Source organism: Physella acuta, unplaced genomic scaffold (assembly GCF_028476545.2).
Source record: "Physella acuta isolate Inbredline_101_S28 unplaced genomic scaffold, ASM2847654v3 ptg000476l, whole genome shotgun sequence".
Classification (NCBI taxonomy): domain Eukaryota; kingdom Metazoa; phylum Mollusca; class Gastropoda; family Physidae; genus Physella; species Physella acuta.
The window spans coordinates 197568-216439 of NW_026731995.1; the positions used below are offsets into that span (position 1 = coordinate 197568).

At 32.0% G+C, this 18872-nt stretch overlaps 2 protein-coding genes across 3 annotated transcripts in view; one reads left to right on the forward strand and one right to left on the reverse strand.

The window, feature by feature from the left end:
• Positions 1-3506, forward strand: part of LOC131944032 (solute carrier family 12 member 9) — a 74201-nt gene extending 70695 nt beyond the window's left edge. For both annotated transcript variants that reach the window (XM_059304479.1, XM_059304480.1), the window contains 3 exons: positions 471-1322; positions 1439-1591; positions 2457-3506. In XM_059304479.1, coding sequence (XP_059160462.1) covers positions 471-1322; positions 1439-1591; positions 2457-2621 — 1170 coding nt within the window. In that variant the 3' untranslated portion in view covers positions 2622-3506. The remainder of the gene's footprint in view (positions 1-470; positions 1323-1438; positions 1592-2456) is intronic.
• Positions 3507-6426: 2920 nt separating this feature from the next.
• Positions 6427-18872, reverse strand: part of LOC131943999 (uncharacterized) — a 48738-nt gene continuing 36292 nt past the window's right edge. Inside the window, exons 7-9 of the mRNA XM_059304430.1 lie at positions 11989-12093; positions 8045-8282; positions 6427-6488 (exon numbers count right to left, since the gene is read on the reverse strand). Of these exons, the coding sequence (XP_059160413.1) occupies positions 6454-6488; positions 8045-8282; positions 11989-12093 (378 nt within the window). The 3' untranslated portion in view covers positions 6427-6453. The remainder of the gene's footprint in view (positions 6489-8044; positions 8283-11988; positions 12094-18872) is intronic.

An 18872-nucleotide genomic window follows, 5' to 3' on the forward strand; every position in this document is an offset into this window, starting at 1 on the left:
AATAGATCTAAATTAACGCAGCTCTCCAAATGAAACTTAATCTCCCAAGCCTGGTTCCTTTACTGTGAATCTCGCATGTGTGGTATCTAAAGCTATTTAAACCTGCCCAAATCTACTGTTTCTCTCTCTGCTTCTAATTCCATTTTATTTTGGCAATCATAAGTTAATATTAAAATCCTTGAAAAAAACAACAACACTTTATCTCAAACACAAGTAAAAACTATGATATTAGCGTGCCAGAATGTCATCAAGGACAAAAATTCACAATTACTGCTGAATGACAACCAGTCGTTTCTCTAAACCTTTAAATAGAAATTAGGTAGACTACAAAACCCTATCAGAAAACAATAAATATCTGGCTTACAATCTTCGAATAGAATGTTCCTTTTTATTTGATGTGCTAAAATAGCTGATACAGTTTAAATGTTGTAACTACTAATCTCAGAACTTTTGTTGTTTACCAATTTTAGGTCCGCAAATATTTGCTGATGCTAGACCCAAGAAAATCCCATGTCAAGTATTGGAGGCCACAAATTTTGTTGATGGTATCAAATCCCAGACAGTCTAGTGAGTTGATGGACTTTTGCAACGACATTAAAAAATCTGGACTGTATGTCATTGGCCATGTGAAAACTGGACAGCTGGAAGATTTCTCAGCCGACCCAGTCCTGGAGGAGACGCCTCGCTGGTTGCAGCTGGTGGAGCATATGAAGATAAAAGCCTTTGTAGAGCTGACGCTGGCTAGAAGCGTGCCAGAAGGTTTTCAGCACTTGGTTAGAATTTCTGGACTTGGTGGTATGAAAGTCAACACCGTGTGTTTTGGTTTCTATGATGATAACTTGCCAACAGACTCTTTTCTAAAAACAAAAGCTAAAAAAAAACGATTTTTTGGCCATACTGAAAATGCAAGTTTTGCAGATCTTGAATCTTACTTCCAGTCACCAAGATCATCACTCAGCAAACATTTAAGTGTCAGCGACTATGTCAGCCTTATTCAGGACTCACTCAAACTGCAGAAAAATGTCTTTCTTTGTCGAAATTTTCAGCTGCTGAATAAAAGCAACATCTTAAAGTCATCTCCTAAGTCTTATATTGACATCTGGCCTGTCAACTTCTTTCGCCCAGACACAGCCAACTTATTTGATGACACCTGTCTGTTCATGCTCCAGTTGGCTTGTATCTTGACCATGCAGAGTACCTGGAGAAACCGCGTGGCCCTTAGGGTGTTCCTGTGTGTGCAGACTCTCTCTGAGAACACAGCAGTCAAAGAGCAAAAGTTGTCCCATTTCCTCAGACAGCTCAGGATGCAGGCTAAAATTGTGGTAAGTCTACTGGTGACCCCCCCACTTCAACCAGTCTTCTACTGCCTTTTATAATTCAATTTAAAAAGTGTAATTGACGTGTTGGTATGTAGGCTAATGTTTGTGAACATGTGCAGATTGTTTCCTTTGAGGATATGTACCAGCATCTGCAACCAGGTGTAGAGCAGGAGGAAGTGCATGGATTAGAGAGTCAAGAAGAGGAGGTCAAGATGAATCAGTATGTGCAAGTACCTGACTCCTATGTCACTGCTGTTAATGGCTTGCTACAGGTGAAATCATTTTTCTATGTCCCTGCCAGTTGAAGGTCTTTATACTTACATACAAATGTCTTCATTTTGCTATACAAGGGTACCTTGACATACACGATATTATTAGATACAAGCTGTTGAGCAAACTCAAATTTAAAATAATTATGTTTAGATACAGGCGGGATTATCACTTTGTGGAAACAAAACACCCCAAAAAGTTGACACTTACCTTACTCATTTCTGAAACATTCTGAAGTGGAGGAAAAAACAAACCTTTATTTTAACCCTAACCCTAACCCTTTATTTTAACAGCTTTATCATAACAGCCTGCGTGGAAAAGCTGGCAAAAAAAAAAAGCAAATGCCAATGATGGAAATTAAGAGAAAATAACCAAACATAATATAGTAACATTTAGTTTAAGTAAAGGGATGATGCGTAGCGTTGAGAGTGAAATGAGAATGAAGTGCATCTCCTCATCCTACACTGGGCCTAATTCTTCCAGCATCTTCCGTAAGATCAGTTTGGCTGATTTTCAAGATAAATACACTTTATAAAATCAGTTTTCATTATCCTTTACTATTGTTATTAAACAATATTTGTCTTGTATAAATACCCTTTTCTTTTTTAAAAATCATGTATCAGTAGCAACTGGGGTGGCATTTTAGGGGCTTGAACGGATTGATGGCATTTGAAATATTTTCAATAGAGAAATTTGCTTTGACATGAGTAATTTGACTTATGAGCAATGTTATGGAACTAATTAATCATTTTTCAAGGTACCACTGCACCTTCATACAGATAGATGTCTTCTTTTTCCTATACTTTCATAAATACAAATTTCTTTTTGCTATTTTTGCATACAAAACATTTTTTTTTAAATTTTCAGGAGCACTTAAACCAGTCTGCCATCAGTTTCTTGTATTTACCTCGTCCACCCCAACAAGGAGACCAGCATGCCATCTACATGGAGCAGTTAACTGCCATCTCAAACTGGTCCCATCCAACAGTTTTTGTCCATGGTCTTCACCCCGTCACATCCACAGCCCTCTAACCCAAGACTGACATACTTTAGAAATACTCAGATCTACAGTAGTGTTTCAGTCGAGAGTTGAAATATACTTGACATCACTTTTTACTCATCAACTACTTTTTACTTATATTAGACAACTGTCAATATTGTTTAAATTTGTTGGTATTTTTATTAAGAAGTTTAATTGTTTTTAATTAAAAATGTATACTACTTTTGTTGTTAGGGTTCATGCACATTTTGTGTATCAAAAAGTAATTTTACCCCCACATAAACTAGCAGATGGGCTGTTTCTATCAATGTGCCTTCAGTGTTATTTGCTCACTATAAATCAAAACACACATTTTGATTTTTAGTTCTTTCCTTGTGTGATCAATTTTCCCACAAAAATTAGTATTTCAGTTCACCTCTGTATTTCATTGTATATTATGCCAATATTAATTTTATTGTATACAATTTGGTAGAGTTTACATTCATCATGCAATCAAAATATTGTGTGCAAGTTATATACATAAATTATATGCCTAATTTTTAAAAAAATACTTTTTATTATGGCTTTCATAAAATTTACTCAAAAAAATTCCATTCTATTGTACAAAATATGTATACAAATTAGATTGAAAACTTGTGACATTCCTTTAGGATGAAAAGATGATGTGTGTTTGAAGGGTTACACTCAAATTAGGTGCAAGAGCTCAAACTGCAGCCACTTGAGAAAGCAAATGTATCCCCTTCTGGCACTACCTCAGGATTTTTGTCCAAAAAAATTATTCCATGTATGGAAAATGATATAGTTGGTGTCCTGACATCTTATACCAAATTTCATCTGTCAAGTATTATGCAAATTATGACATGTACAAAAATGTATGTGCCACAGAAGAGTAACACCTAATATAACATGCTAGTCTGCAATCTCAGCATCTGTTTACTAAGTATTAGAATGAAGCACTTTATTTTAGAATAAATTTTAATTTTTTGTAAAATGTTCAGTTATTCTTATCAAATTTAGGTCAACAGTTTTTTGAGCTCCTATTTCAATATTGAAAATGTAAACCAATAAAAAATACTTTGTAGAACATTGTAGAAAAGAGTTGCTCGAATACAAATAGTGCAAAACTATTAAAATTTGTTTTTACTTTTTTGGTCAAACGGTGTAAAAAAATTGACCAAAGTGTCAGAAGGGGATACACACCTTTAAAAAAAAAACATTGTAAATAATAATATATTTTTATCTTAATTAGTGGAATCTGGGTCATTTATAAATGTTGTCACCCACTAAGTTACCACTAGAGTTACCTGGTGTAACATTGTTGAACAAAAAACCTGGTATGAAATGCTTTATAAAGCTATTAATTGGTAAGAAACCTGGTATGAAATGCTTTATAAAGCTATTAATTGGTAAGAAACCTGGTATGAAATGCTTTATAAAGCTATTAATTGGTAAGAAACCTGGTATGAAATGCTTTATAAAACTATTAATTGGTAAGAAACCTGGTATGAAATGCTTTATAGAGCTATTGGTAAGAAACCTGGTATGAAATGCTTTATAAAGCTATTATTTGGTAAGAAACCTGGTATGAAATGCTTTATAAAGCTATTATTTGGTAAGAAACCTGGTATGAAATGCTTTATAAAGCTATTATTTGGTAAGAAACCTGGTATGAAATGCTTTATAAAGCTATTATTTGGTAAGAAACCTGGTATGAAATGCTTTATAAAGCTATTATTTGGTAAGAAACCTGGTATGAAATGCTTTATAAAACTATTATTTGGTAAGAAACCTGGTATGAAATGCTTTATAAAGCTATTATTTGGTAAGAAACCCGGTATGAAATGATTTATAAAGCTATTATTTGGTAAGAAACCTGGTATGAAATGCTTTATAAAGCTATTGGTAAGAAACCTGGTATGAAATGATTTATAAAGCTATTATTGGATAAAAAAACTTGTAGCCCTTTTTGCATACAGCACCAGCACAGATGTTTGAATAAAAAATATTTCCAAGTGGCTATTTGAGTTTAAAATTTTTGTATTAATGCTTGTTCATTCATCTTAACCCTTTGAGCCCTGGCCTAATTTCTCCCATTTCCTGAGCACCCAGGGCCAAACCAATTGTCACTTATCTGCTTCTAATTTTGCCTATTTTGAACCGTTTGAGATAATCAAGCCAAATTTGGTATCCAGGCTCAGGATCAAACAAACAATTCAGCAAGATTCTGAAATTCTTTATTGTTTTACAATGTATGAACATAATGTATATAAAATGAACAAAATCTATGGCTGTGGCTCAGTTTTTCGTTTTGGCGGCATTGCTTAAAAAAAAAATTATTTGTACAACAAAAGTTTGCACTAATAAAATATTTATATACTGATGATTGTTTTATATACTTACTAAACATAATGACAAAGCTAGAGTAACTTACTTATTTACTTTTATTAATATTATAATAATAATTATAACCAAAATAATAAATTAACATAAAATAACCGATGGTTTTAGTTGACAATGTATATTATGAAATGCAGACACTCACTTTCAACTTTACCCTAAAATCTATGTTTAGAATCATAATCCCACACTAAAAAGACATATGCCCAGTTTTATTCAGTACGTCGCTAATTATATTTAATAAGACGGTACCCAGCCACTAGGACTATGATGCTAGATCATTGGGCCAGAAAACCCGCTTTTTGGACATATATGCCTGATTTTGCAGCCAGTTTTGCGGCTTGTTGCAAAGGATTAATGCTTGTTCATTCATCTTTAGTCTAAGAGAAGTTTGAGAAAGTTCGCAAAGTTCAAATGTAATGTAAAAAATATAAAAAATGGTGTTAGATAAGAGGAGATTATTCTCATACATCTTAAGTCACGATTTCTAGGAAAATAGTCATGTTGTTAGTAGAGGTGTCAAACTGATTTTTTAAAACGGTCCCAGAACTTTTTTGAAAATTGCCATGTCAAGAACTCACGATTCTAAGATAGTGGGCACTAAATTTATTCATATATCAAGTAGTAAAAAAGTTATGACGTTTTAAAAAATTGGTTTGTAACATTTTTTCCAACTCCCTAAAAAGTGCCATGTTTGAGAGGTTATATCTTTAAAAGTGTATGTCACAAACACAATCTTTTTATCTCAACACAAACACACATAGAGAGAGAACAGACTCAACTTTTTTCAAACCTCAAAAATAAGTACATAATTTAAATTAATTGAATTAAAATTGGCTTTTCTCACTTTTTGAAAAAATTAAAAGGGAAGTAAAAAACAAAAATTGTGTACATTTTTAAAACATCACCAAAAAATGTCTGAAGAAAGAACATACTTGATAAGTATATCAAAATGTAGGGGAACAACACTTCTTTGAATTTAAGTTACATGTATGCCTATAACAAGTACGTTTGAAACACACGTTTGATCAGAAGAGTGCAGGGGTTCACAATCTGTCAAAAATGTGTCTTTATTAAAAAGTTAAAAAATAAAATTATGACACCTACAGTAGATCTGGGTACATTGAAATAAAGAATAACCATAGCTCTTAACAGGTAAGCAGTGTTTGTGTCTGTGATTAATTTATATGAGATCCAATGGTGGCTGGAACAGTGCTAGGGTCACATAAAGAAAATATTTTTGTTGAAATAATTATTAGTCTCAAGAACCAGTAGTACATTTAAAAGTAAGAACATTTAAACTATTTAGAATGCCTCAGTCGATGTATCTTTATGTTATAAATATGTACTTATACATAGCTGGTTCAACAATTATTGCGATATGTTGCGGCTGCACAAAAATATACTTGCTTCTTAAATACAACTATGTAGGCTAAATAGAACCATGCTAGTCTTGCATTCTCACCCTTAGTGTCTTAACAGTTGTTCTTCACAACTGTAACCTGTAAATAGCCACCATAAACACATAATTTAGAGGACGTTACAAGGTTTTTTTTCGTAGACAAGGGCTATATTATTTTAAAGGAATCTAATAAGGGTTTATTTCCAAGCAGACTGCAAAGTGTAAATACATCTGCACTCGAGCACTGTAGTAAAGATCTCGGAGGCATTAACATAACATCTAGTTAAAATTGAAATAAAGAACACACTAAAAAATCGATTCCTTTTGGTAATGTAACAAGTATTTCAAGCTACACATCATGTAGTATTTAGTTTAATATCATCGCTAAAACCCAAACCAACCTTGAACTTGGCAGGGTTTACTACTTTAAACTATACCCATATATTGTTTACACTGGCGACTAAATGTACGATCACGTGACCTTTTACATTTAAAAGAAAAAAATATTCAGCTATTCTAAAAAGATGAGAAAAATATGTTGTTATTATTTTTTAAAGTATCCTCTGTCAGAAAAGACAAAATTTTTTTAACTAATCAATCAGAAAAAAATTAGACTCCGATACAAATTGAAGTGGGGTTTAGTTCATCGGACAAAGATGAAAAATTACGTGGAAGTCTAATCATCGAACGGAGTTATAGCATTAATAATAAAAATATACTGAACAATCAAGCCTCTAAAACTTGCTAACATCAATTTAGAAAAGCTTGGTGGTGCGTTGTTAACAAAGAAAACAGTCATTTTCTTCGACTGGGCCTAGAGCTATTTTAGTGATCGCTATAGTGTGTTTTGTCGAGCTCGGCCTTTTTTGAACATGCTCAGAAAAGAAACTATTTTAGTGTTTTTAAAGAAAAAAGGACCACCTTTTTGAAAATGCTGATAAAAAAATCTATACGATGTCAGAATCACATGGTAATTTTCAAATTTCTTTTTTTTATTTTTACATTTAAAATATTTAGTCTATTATGAGTTTTTTTTGTTTAATATCCCACTAACGGCTATCAAATTCTGCACATTTACAGGTATTTGTAAAGAAATATGTTGAACGGTCAAAAAAGGCCATCAAGTTGAATGAGAGGGGTCAAAATCCGTTACTCGACTGCCGTTGAAAAATCATCTCGATGATAGTTTTCAATTGGTAAATGAGATATATTGTGTAATATCAACTACAAAAATTACGCATAATTAGAGGGCTCAAAATCTACTTTTTATTGATACCAAGCTTATTACTATATGAGCCCTTTTTTATTATCGAACCTATGAAGTGATAGCTACTATATTTGGGCGACCCGGGCCGTTTGACATACATATTGTTAGCTTAAGATTTGCTCCCAGTTTGAAACAAATTAGTTGGATTAAAGTGGCTGATAAATTGCTACATTTTATTTGTGTAACAGTTGACTGCTTAGTCTATAAAACGTACAATCATGTAGTTGAACATTTGGTTGTAGATAAAAATAAAACCCATCATAAATGGAGATAAGATGAGACTAAAATCAACTATAGCATGATCATGAAGAAGATTGAGATGGACATAGCTATGTTTATTAGCTGGGTTGTCTTCAATGATTTGGCCATTGATTTTCCATGTTACCCACTTGATTTAGCTCTGTCCCCTTTTTCTCTCTCCATCTCATACATCATGTGGTATGTTGAATCCAGCAGCTTATCAGTCACTGTTTTTAGTTGGCCAGACTTTGTTCCACATTTCAAGGAGGATAGGCTGTCTCTAGCAGGAAAGTTGGCTGCTGTGTTCATGTATTGCTGTCTCCATCTTGAAAGGGATGGTAAACTCCCTTTTTTATTGGCCATTGCCTCAGCTTCTGCTAGTGTCTGCTGCAAAATAAAATCTTTTCTGATTCAAATATTTTCAAGCAACTCAATCAAGTTTGAGTGTGTGGTAGATCTATCATTGTTTAAAACACTTTTATGTACACTTGTAGAGTGAACAACTTAAAGCGAGAGTGATCTCCCTGAAAACTTTCTAGAATATTTTTATATAACACTACCGGGGATGGCAACTCAGGATATATACATGATTTTTAATCAATTTTCAATTACTTAAACTGTTTAAAAGAGAATCTCATAGAAAAAAGTATTGCGAATCAAGTGAACAGCAAACAATGCACTTACAATAGCGCGGAATATTATTACTTTATAAATAAATATGCATTTTTTATAGAAATTGGAAATGACTCAAAATTTGACAGAAAACAGAGAATTAGATTTTTTACTTCTGTGAAATTTCGTCTATCTATCAGAGACAGAACTCAAGTTATAGGCTTTGGAAAAACCGAAAGTGTAATAAGTTTTACTTCCGGAAACCGCTAAAAAGTTGATACAGAACTACAAATTTGATGTAATATTTATATATGAAATTTCATCAACTTAGCTGTAACGGTACTCAAGTTATCATGTTTACACGCACACAGACCTAGAGTCAAGATTACAAAATTAAGTTTTTCCAAATTAGGGAGGTCTAAAACGTTGAAATGTGTGAAAATCTCAATTTCAAATTTTTTTTAACGATTATAATACTTCCTCTATACTCCATATATGAGAAAGTAAAAATAAATTAAGAACTCTTTTAAAGCATTCAACAACTTTGAGAAAGGATGGAACAAAATCATAGCAAACGGTTAGCGCTGAACTCTACATGCAAAAATGTCTCTAAAAACATTTTAAAATTAAAACAGATTTAAATGACAACAAACATCTGCTAAAGAAGAAATAAAAAAAAGGTTAAAAATAAACTACAGAGTCAGTTTTGTCGATTTTATAAATTTATTTTATCACTCCTAAGGAACCAGATGACATGTTAACTATTGGATAAAAGTCAGCTTAATGTTTCACTACAAAAACAACCACCTTTAATGTAGCACTAAAGCAACTCTACCCCCTAAAATGTTGCACTACAAATAGAATCCATAATGTAGCACTACAAAAACAACCACCTATAATGTAGCACTAAAGCAACTCTACCCCCTATAATGTTGCGCTGTAACAACAACCATCCATAATATTGTACTACAGCTGCAACCAATTTTTCTGAATAATGTGCAATCCCAATCAGAAAAATACCACATACAAATTGTAGAAAGGGTGTGGCCTATTAATACTTGGGGTGATTTTCCTCCCCCACATCATCATCCTCAAGCACACTCTGCCCCTCCACAACAACTGATGTAACAAACTCTTAACCTCTCTCCGCCATAACACAAGCCATCCTATGGCTCTAAATTCTAATCAAGTTTTTTCTTCTGACAACAGAGCAATGAAAATGGTAGCTGCAGTCAGGTTTATGATTATTTTTAAAAGCTTTTATTTAACTAACTTCCTCGTCAGTCTGTCATCAGTCTGTCTAGATCGAAACGCCTGAGCGAAAGTGCAGGCACTTCTAACTGACAGATACAGTTCATAGTTGGTACGTGGGTGAAGACAATGCAACATGACATTAAATTTGACTTAATTGGTTGCCTGATAATTTTTTATGAATTAATTAAAATTTTGTCCAAATTAATAGGCTGTCTCATCAAACTATTCTGCTCTATTAGACATGTGTCATCACATTCAATAGGGCGTCATCACGTTCAATAGGTGTGCAATGGTTTTTAGTCATGCAACTCAAGTGTAAATAAATCATGTAAAGTACTAAAAAAAAATTTCATAAAAATCGTTTTAATAACAAGCTTTTATGTCATAATGCATTAAAAAAAAAAAGAAAATAAATTATACTACTATTTAAATTACTATAAATTAGGAAGAGACCCACTCTTTTCTTGATAGTAATTTAAATATTAGTGTATAATTTATTTTCTACTTTTTAGTGCATTATTACATAAAAGCTTGTTATTAAAACATTTTTTATGAAATTTTTTTTTTATTAACAGTGCAACGAAAAGATAGCTGCACATAATGATACACGCATTCAACATTATCACATACACGCATTCAACATTATCACATACTCGCATTCAACATTATCACATACACGCATTAAACATTATCACATACACGCATTAAACATTATCACATACACGCATTCAACATTATCACATACACGCATTCAACATTATCACATACACGCATTCAACATTATCACATACAGGCATTCAACATTATCACATACACGCATTCAACATTATCACATACACGCATTCAACATTATCACATACACGCATTCAACATTATCACATACAGGCATTCAACATTATCACATACACGCATTCAACATTATCACATACACGCATTCAACATTATCACATACACGCATTCAACATTATCACATACATGCATTCAACATTATCACATACACGCATTCAACATTATCACATACACGCATTCAACATTATCACATACACGCATTCAACATTATCACATACACGCATTCAACATTATCACATACACGCATTCAACATTATCACATACACGCATTCAACATTATCACATACAGGCATTCAACATTATCACATACACGCATTCAACATTATCACATACACGCATTCAACATTATCACATACACGCATTCAACATTATCACATACACGCATTCAACATTATCACATACAGGCATTCAACATTATCACATACACGCATTCAACATTATCACATACACGCATTCAACATTATCACATACACGCATTCAACATTATCACATACACGCATTCAACATTATCACATACACGCATTCAACATTATCACATACACGCATTCAACATTATCACATACACGCATTCAACATTATCACATACACGCATTCAACATTATCACATACACGCATTCAACATTATCACATACATGCATTCAACATTATCACATACACGCATTCAACATTATCACATACATGCATTCAACATTATCACATACACGCATTCAACATTATCACATACACGCATTCAACATTATCACATACACAGAAGTGTGGCCAGCCAGCCCTTGGAAATGATGTCATAAATTGATGACCCTTATGAGATTGGCTCTCAATCTCATGAATGAAAACATCAGTAAATACAACTCACCTCTGTTATCATTTTGTTATCTCCCCTTTTGTTATAAAATAAAGTCAACTTTACATGAATTTTTAAATTTCTCATTAAATATCTAATTATATATGCTTATCTTTTCAATTCATCAGGTATGTTGGAACAAAATGGCTGCATTTGAGTTTGGTCAAAACTAAGAGACAAGATTTGCCACAGACTAATGCACTCACACTGGCCAAAGTAGTGGCTTGTAAAAAAAACTATAGTCTGCTTCTGCCTTGAATGGGAATTTTATTTAACAGATACATACTTTTTAAATTTCAAATGACGTCTTATTTAAGCAACCTATTTCAAATGACGTCTTATTTAAGCAACCTAATGAATATTTTACAAATGGACTAATCTTAGGGCCTACATAAAGCTACTAGCTGGAATAACCGGGGAATAAAACGGTTCTTAACATTTTCTAGAGTAAAATGTTTTGTTAGCTGCACAAATGTACATAATAATGTATATTTTTAAAATCCAAAACAATCTCTTTAGAATACAAAATGTACTCACTGTTACAGAACTTTTGGAGACTGACTTGACTTGAGAGTGGATATCAATTGGTTGGGCTGATGGCATCATCACAGGTCGTGTATTCTCCCATCCCAGTAGGCAATGCTAACATGAAAAACAAAAGCTAAAATGCTAACATGAAAAACAAAAGCTAAAATGTTAACATTAAAAACAAAAGCTAAAATGCTAACATGAAAAACAAAAGCTAAAATGCTAACATGAAAAACAAAAGCTAAAATGTTAACATTAAAAACAAAAGCTAAAATGCTAACATGAAAAACAAAAGCTAAGATGTTAACATGAAAAACAAAAGCTAAAATGTTAACATTAAAAACAAAAGCTAAAATGTTAACATTAAAAACAAAAGCTAAAATGTTAACATTAAAAACAAAAGCTAAAATGTTAACATTAAAAACAAAAGCTAAAATGTTAACATTAAAAACAAAAGCTAAAATGTTAACATTAAAAACAAAAGCTAAAATGCTATCATTAAAAACAAAAGCTAAAAAGTTAACATGAAAAACATAGGCGAAAATGTTCAGATTTAAAAGTAAATGATTTTCTTTAAAGATATGATAATGCACAACTATTTAAATAATCCGAAATCTGAACCTTAAACTTAACATTTTTCAGAACAGGCATTTTAAACTGAAATTAAAATTTAGTCAGAAATGATATTTTATCTGAATACAAAATTTAGTCAGAAATGATATTTTATCTGAATACAAAATTTAGCCAGAAATGATATTTTATCTGAATACAAAATTTAGCCAGAAATGATATTTTATCTGAATACAAAATTTAGCCAGAAATGATATTATATCTGAATACAAAATTTAGCCAGAAATGATATTTTATCTGAATACAAAATTTAGCCAGAAATGATATTTTATCTGAATACAAAATTTAGCCAGAAATGATATTTTATCTGAATACAAAATTTAGCCAGAAATGATATTTTATCTGAATACAAAATTTAGCCAGAAATGATATTTTATCTGAATACAAAATTTAGCCAGAAATGATATTTTATCTGAATACAAAATTTAGCCAGAAATGATATTTTATCTGAATACAAAATTTAGCCAGAAATGATATTTTATCTGAATACAAAATTTAGCCAGAAATGATATTTTATCTGAATACAATATTTAGCCAGAAATGATATTTTATCTGAATACAAAATTTAGCCAGAAATGATATTTTATCTGAATACAAAATTTAGCCAGAAATGATATTTTATCTGAATACAAAATTTAGCCAGAAATGATATTTTATCTGAATACAAAATTTAGCCAGAAATGATATTTTATCTGAATACAAAATTTAGCCAGAAATGATATTTTATCTGAATACAAAATTTAGCCAGAAATGATATTTTATCTGAATACAAAATTTAGCCAGAAATGATATTTTATCTGAATACAAAATTTAGCCAGAAATGATATTTTATCTGAATACAAAATTTAGCCAGAAATGATATTTTATCTGAATACAAAATTTAGCCAGAAATGATATTTTATCTGAATACAAAATTTAGCCAGAAATGATATTTTATCTGAATACAAAATTTAGCCAGAAATGATATTTTATCTGAATACAAAATGTAGCCAGAAATGATATTTTATCTGAATACAAAATTTAGCCAGAAATGATATTTTATCTGAATACAAAATTTAGCCAGAAATAATATTTTATCTGAATACAAAATTAAATTATAGTTTTTAACTAAACATGATTATTGAGATGACTATGGCTGTAACATGATTATTGAGATGACTATGGTTGTAACATGAGTATTGAGATGACTATGGTTGTAACATGATTATTGAGATGACTATGGCTGTAACATGATTATTGAGATGACTATGGTTGTAACATGAGTATTGAGATGACTATGGTTGTAACATGAGTATTGAGATGACTATGGTTGTAACATGATTATTGAGATGACTATGGTTGTAACATGATTATTGAGATGACTATGGCTGTAACATGATTATTGAGATGACTATGGCTGTCACATGATTATTGAGATGACTATGGCTGTAACATGATTATTGAGATGACTATGGTTGTAACATGATTATTGAGATGACTATGGCTGTAACATGATTATTGAGATGAATATGGCTGTAACATGATTATTGAGATGACTATGGTTGTAACATGATTATTGAGATGACCATGGCTGTAACATGATTATTGAGATGACCATGGCTGTAACATGATTATTGAGATGACTATGGCTGTAACATGATTATTGAGATGACTATGGTTGTAACATGATTATTGAGATGACTATGGTTGTAACATGATTATTGAGATGACTATGGTTGTAACATGATTATTGAGATGACTATGGCTGTAACATGATTATTGAGATGACTATGGTTGTAACATGATTATTGAGATGACTATGGCTGTAACATGATTATTGAGATGACTATGGCTGTAACATGATTATTGAGATGACTATGGTTGTAACATGATTATTGAGATGACTATGGTTGTAACATGATTATTGAGATGACTATGGTTGTAACATGATTATTGAGATGACTATGGCTGTAACATGATTATTGAGATGACTATGGCTGTAACATGATTATTGAGATGACTATGGTTGTAACATGATTATTGAGATGACTATGGTTGTAACATGATTATTGAGATGACTATGGCTGTAACATGATTATTGAGATGACTATGGTTGTAACATGATTATTGAGATGACTATGGCTGTAACATGATTATTGAGATGACTATGGTTGTAACATGATTATTGAGATGACTATGGTTGTAACATGATTATTGAGATGACTATGGCTGTAACATGATTATTGAGATGACTATGGCTGTAACATGATTCTTGAGATGACTATGGCTGTAACATGATTATTGAGATGACTATGGTTGTAACATGATTATTGAGATGACTATGGTTGTAACATGATTATTGAGATGACTATGGCTGTAACATGATTATTGAGATGACTATGGATGTAACATGATTATTGAGATGACTATGGTTGTAACATGATTATTGAGATGACTATGGTTGTAACATGATTATTGAGATGACTATGGCTGTAACATGATTATTGAGATGACTATGGTTGTAACATGATTATTGAGATGACTATGGTTGTAACATGATTATTGAGATGACTATGGTTGTAACATGATTATTGAGATGACTATGGCTGTAACATGATTATTGAGATGACTATGGTTGTAACATGATTATTGAGATGACTATGGCCGTAACATGATTATTGAGATGACTATGGTTGTAACATGATTATTGAGATGACTATGGTTGTAACATGATTATTGAGATGACTATGGCTGTAACATGATTATTGAGATGACTATGGTTGTAACATGATTATTGAGATGACTATGGCTGTAACATGATTATTGAGATAACTATGGTTGTAGCATGATTATTGAGATGACTATGGCTGTAACATGATTATTGAGATGACTATGGCTGTAACATGATTATTGAGATGACTATGGCTGTAACATGATTATTGAGATGACTATGGTTGTAACATGATTATTGAGATGACTATGGTTGTAACATGATTATTGAGATGACTATGGTTGTAACATGATTATTGAGATGACTATGGCTGTAACATGATTATTGAGATGACTATGGTTGTAACATGATTATTGAGATGACTATGGCTGTAACATGATTATTGAGATGACTATGGTTGTAACATGATTATTGAGATGACTATGGTTGTAACATGATTATTGAGATGACTATGGCTGTAACATGATTATTGAGATGACTATGGTTGTAACATGATTATTGAGATGACTATGGCTGTAACATGATTATTGAGATAACTATGGTTGTAGCATGATTATTGAGATGACTATGGCTGTAACATGATTATTGAGATGACTATGGCTGTAACATGATTATTGAGATGACTATGGTTGTAACATGATTATTGAGATGACTATGGTTGTAACATGATTATTGAGATGACCATGGCTGTAACATGATTATTGAGATGACCATGGCTGTAACATGATTATTGAGATGACTATGGCTGTAACATGATTATTGAGATGACTATGGTTGTAACATGATTATTGAGATGACTATGGTTGTAACATGATTATTGAGATGACTATGGTTGTAACATGATTATTGAGATGACTATGGTTGTAACATGATTATTGAGATGACTATGGTTGTAACATGATTATTGAGATGACTATGGCTGTAACATGATTATTGAGATGACTATGGTTGTAACATGATTATTGAGATGACTATGGTTGTAACATGATTATTGAGATGACTATGGTTGTAACATGATTATTGAGATGACTATGGCTGTAACATGATTATTGAGATGACTATGGCTGTAACATGATTATTGAGATGACTATGGTTGTAACATGATTATTGAGATGACTATGGTTGTAACATGATTATTGAGATGACTATGGTTGTAACATGATTATTGAGATGACTATGGCTGTAACATGATTATTGAGATGACTATGGTTGTAACATGATTATTGAGATGACTATGGCTGTAACATGATTATTGAGATGACTATGGCTGTAACATGATTATTGAGATGACTATGGTTGTAACATGATTATTGAGATGACTATGGTTGTAACATGATTATTGAGATGACTATGGTTGTAACATGATTATTGAGATGACTATGGCTGTAACATGATTATTGAGATGACTATGGCTGTAACATGATTATTGAGATGACTATGGTTGTAACATGATTATTGAGATGACTATGGTTGTAACATGATTATTGAGATGACTATGGCTGTAACATGATTATTGAGATGACTATGGTTGTAACATGATTATTGAGATGACTATGGCTGTAACATGATTATTGAGATGACTATGGTTGTAACATGATTATTGAGATGACTATGGTTGTAACATGATTATTGAGATGACTATGGCTGTAACATGATTATTGAGATGACTATGGCTGTAACATGATTCTTGAGATGACTATGGCTGTAACATGATTATTGAGATGACTATGGTTGTAACATGATTATTGAGATGACTATGGTTGTAACATGATTATTGAGATGACTATGGCTGTAACATGATTATTGAGATGACTATGGATGTAACATGATTATTGAGATGACTATGGTTGTAACATGATTATTGAGATGACTATGGTTGTAACATGATTATTGAGATGACTATGGCTGTAACATGATTATTGAGATGACTATGGTTGTAACATGATTATTGAGATGACTATGGTTGTAACATGATTATTGAGATGACTATGGTTGTAACATGATTATTGAGATGACTATGGCTGTAACATGATTATTGAGATGACTATGGTTGTAACATGATTATTGAGATGACTATGGCCGTAACATGATTATTGAGATGACTATGGTTGTAACATGATTATTGAGATGACTATGGTTGTAACATGATTATTGAGATGACTATGGCTGTAACATGATTATTGAGATGACTATGGTTGTAACATGATTATTGAGATGACTATGGCTGTAACATGATTATTGAGATAACTATGGTTGTAGCATGATTATTGAGATGACTATGGCTGTAACATGATTATTGAGATGACTATGGCTGTAACATGATTATTGAGATGACTATGGCTGTAACATGATTATTGAGATGACTATGGTTGTAACATGATTATTGAGATGACTATGGTTGTAACATGATTATTGAGATGACTATGGTTGTAACATGATTATTGAGATGACTATGGCTGTAACATGATTATTGAGATGACTATGGTTGTAACATGATTATTGAGATGACTATGGTTGTAACATGATTATTGAGATGACTATGGTTGTAACATGATTATTGAGATGACTATGGCTGTAACATGATTATTGAGATGACTATGGTTGTAACATGATTATTGAGATGACTATGGCTGTAACATGATTATTGAGATGACTATGGTTGTAACATGATTATTGAGATGACTATGGTTGTAACATGATTATTGAGATGACTATGGCTGTAACATGATTATTGAGATGACTATGGTTGTAACATGATTATTGAGATGACTATGGCTGTAACATGATTATTGAGATAACTATGGTTGTAGCATGATTATTGAGATGACTATGGCTGTAACATGATTATTGAGATGACTATGGCTGTAACATGATTATTGAGATGACTATGGTTGTAACATGATTATTGAGATGACTATGGTTGTAACATGATTATTGAGATGACCATGGCTGTAACATGATTATTGAGATGACCATGGCTGTAACATGATTATTGAGATGACTATGGCTGTAACATGATTATTGAGATGACTATGGTTGTAACATGATTATTGAGATGACTATGGTTGTAACATGATTATTGAGATGACTATGGTTGTAACATGATTATTGAGATGACTATGGTTGTAACATGATTATTGAGATGACTATGGTTGTAACATGATTATTGAGATGACTATGGCTGTAACATGATTATTGAGATGACTATGGTTGTAACATGATTATTGAGATGACTATGGTTGTAACATGATTATTGAGATGACTATGGTTGTAACATGATTATTGAGATGACTATGGCTGTAACATGATTATTGAGATGACTATGGCTGTAACATGATTATTGAGATGACTATGGTTGTAACATGATTATTGAGATGACTATGGTTGTCCGGTGGGTATGGGAGCCCACTTTGGCCAGAACAATTCCCTGCAACTATCCCATCTAATTCAGGGTGTGATTAACAAACAAATGAACAACCCCCATTTTGCTTTTATATGGTAGATTCACATGGAAATAGAGTAAAGTACCACTTCCAATTACCAGAAATAGTTT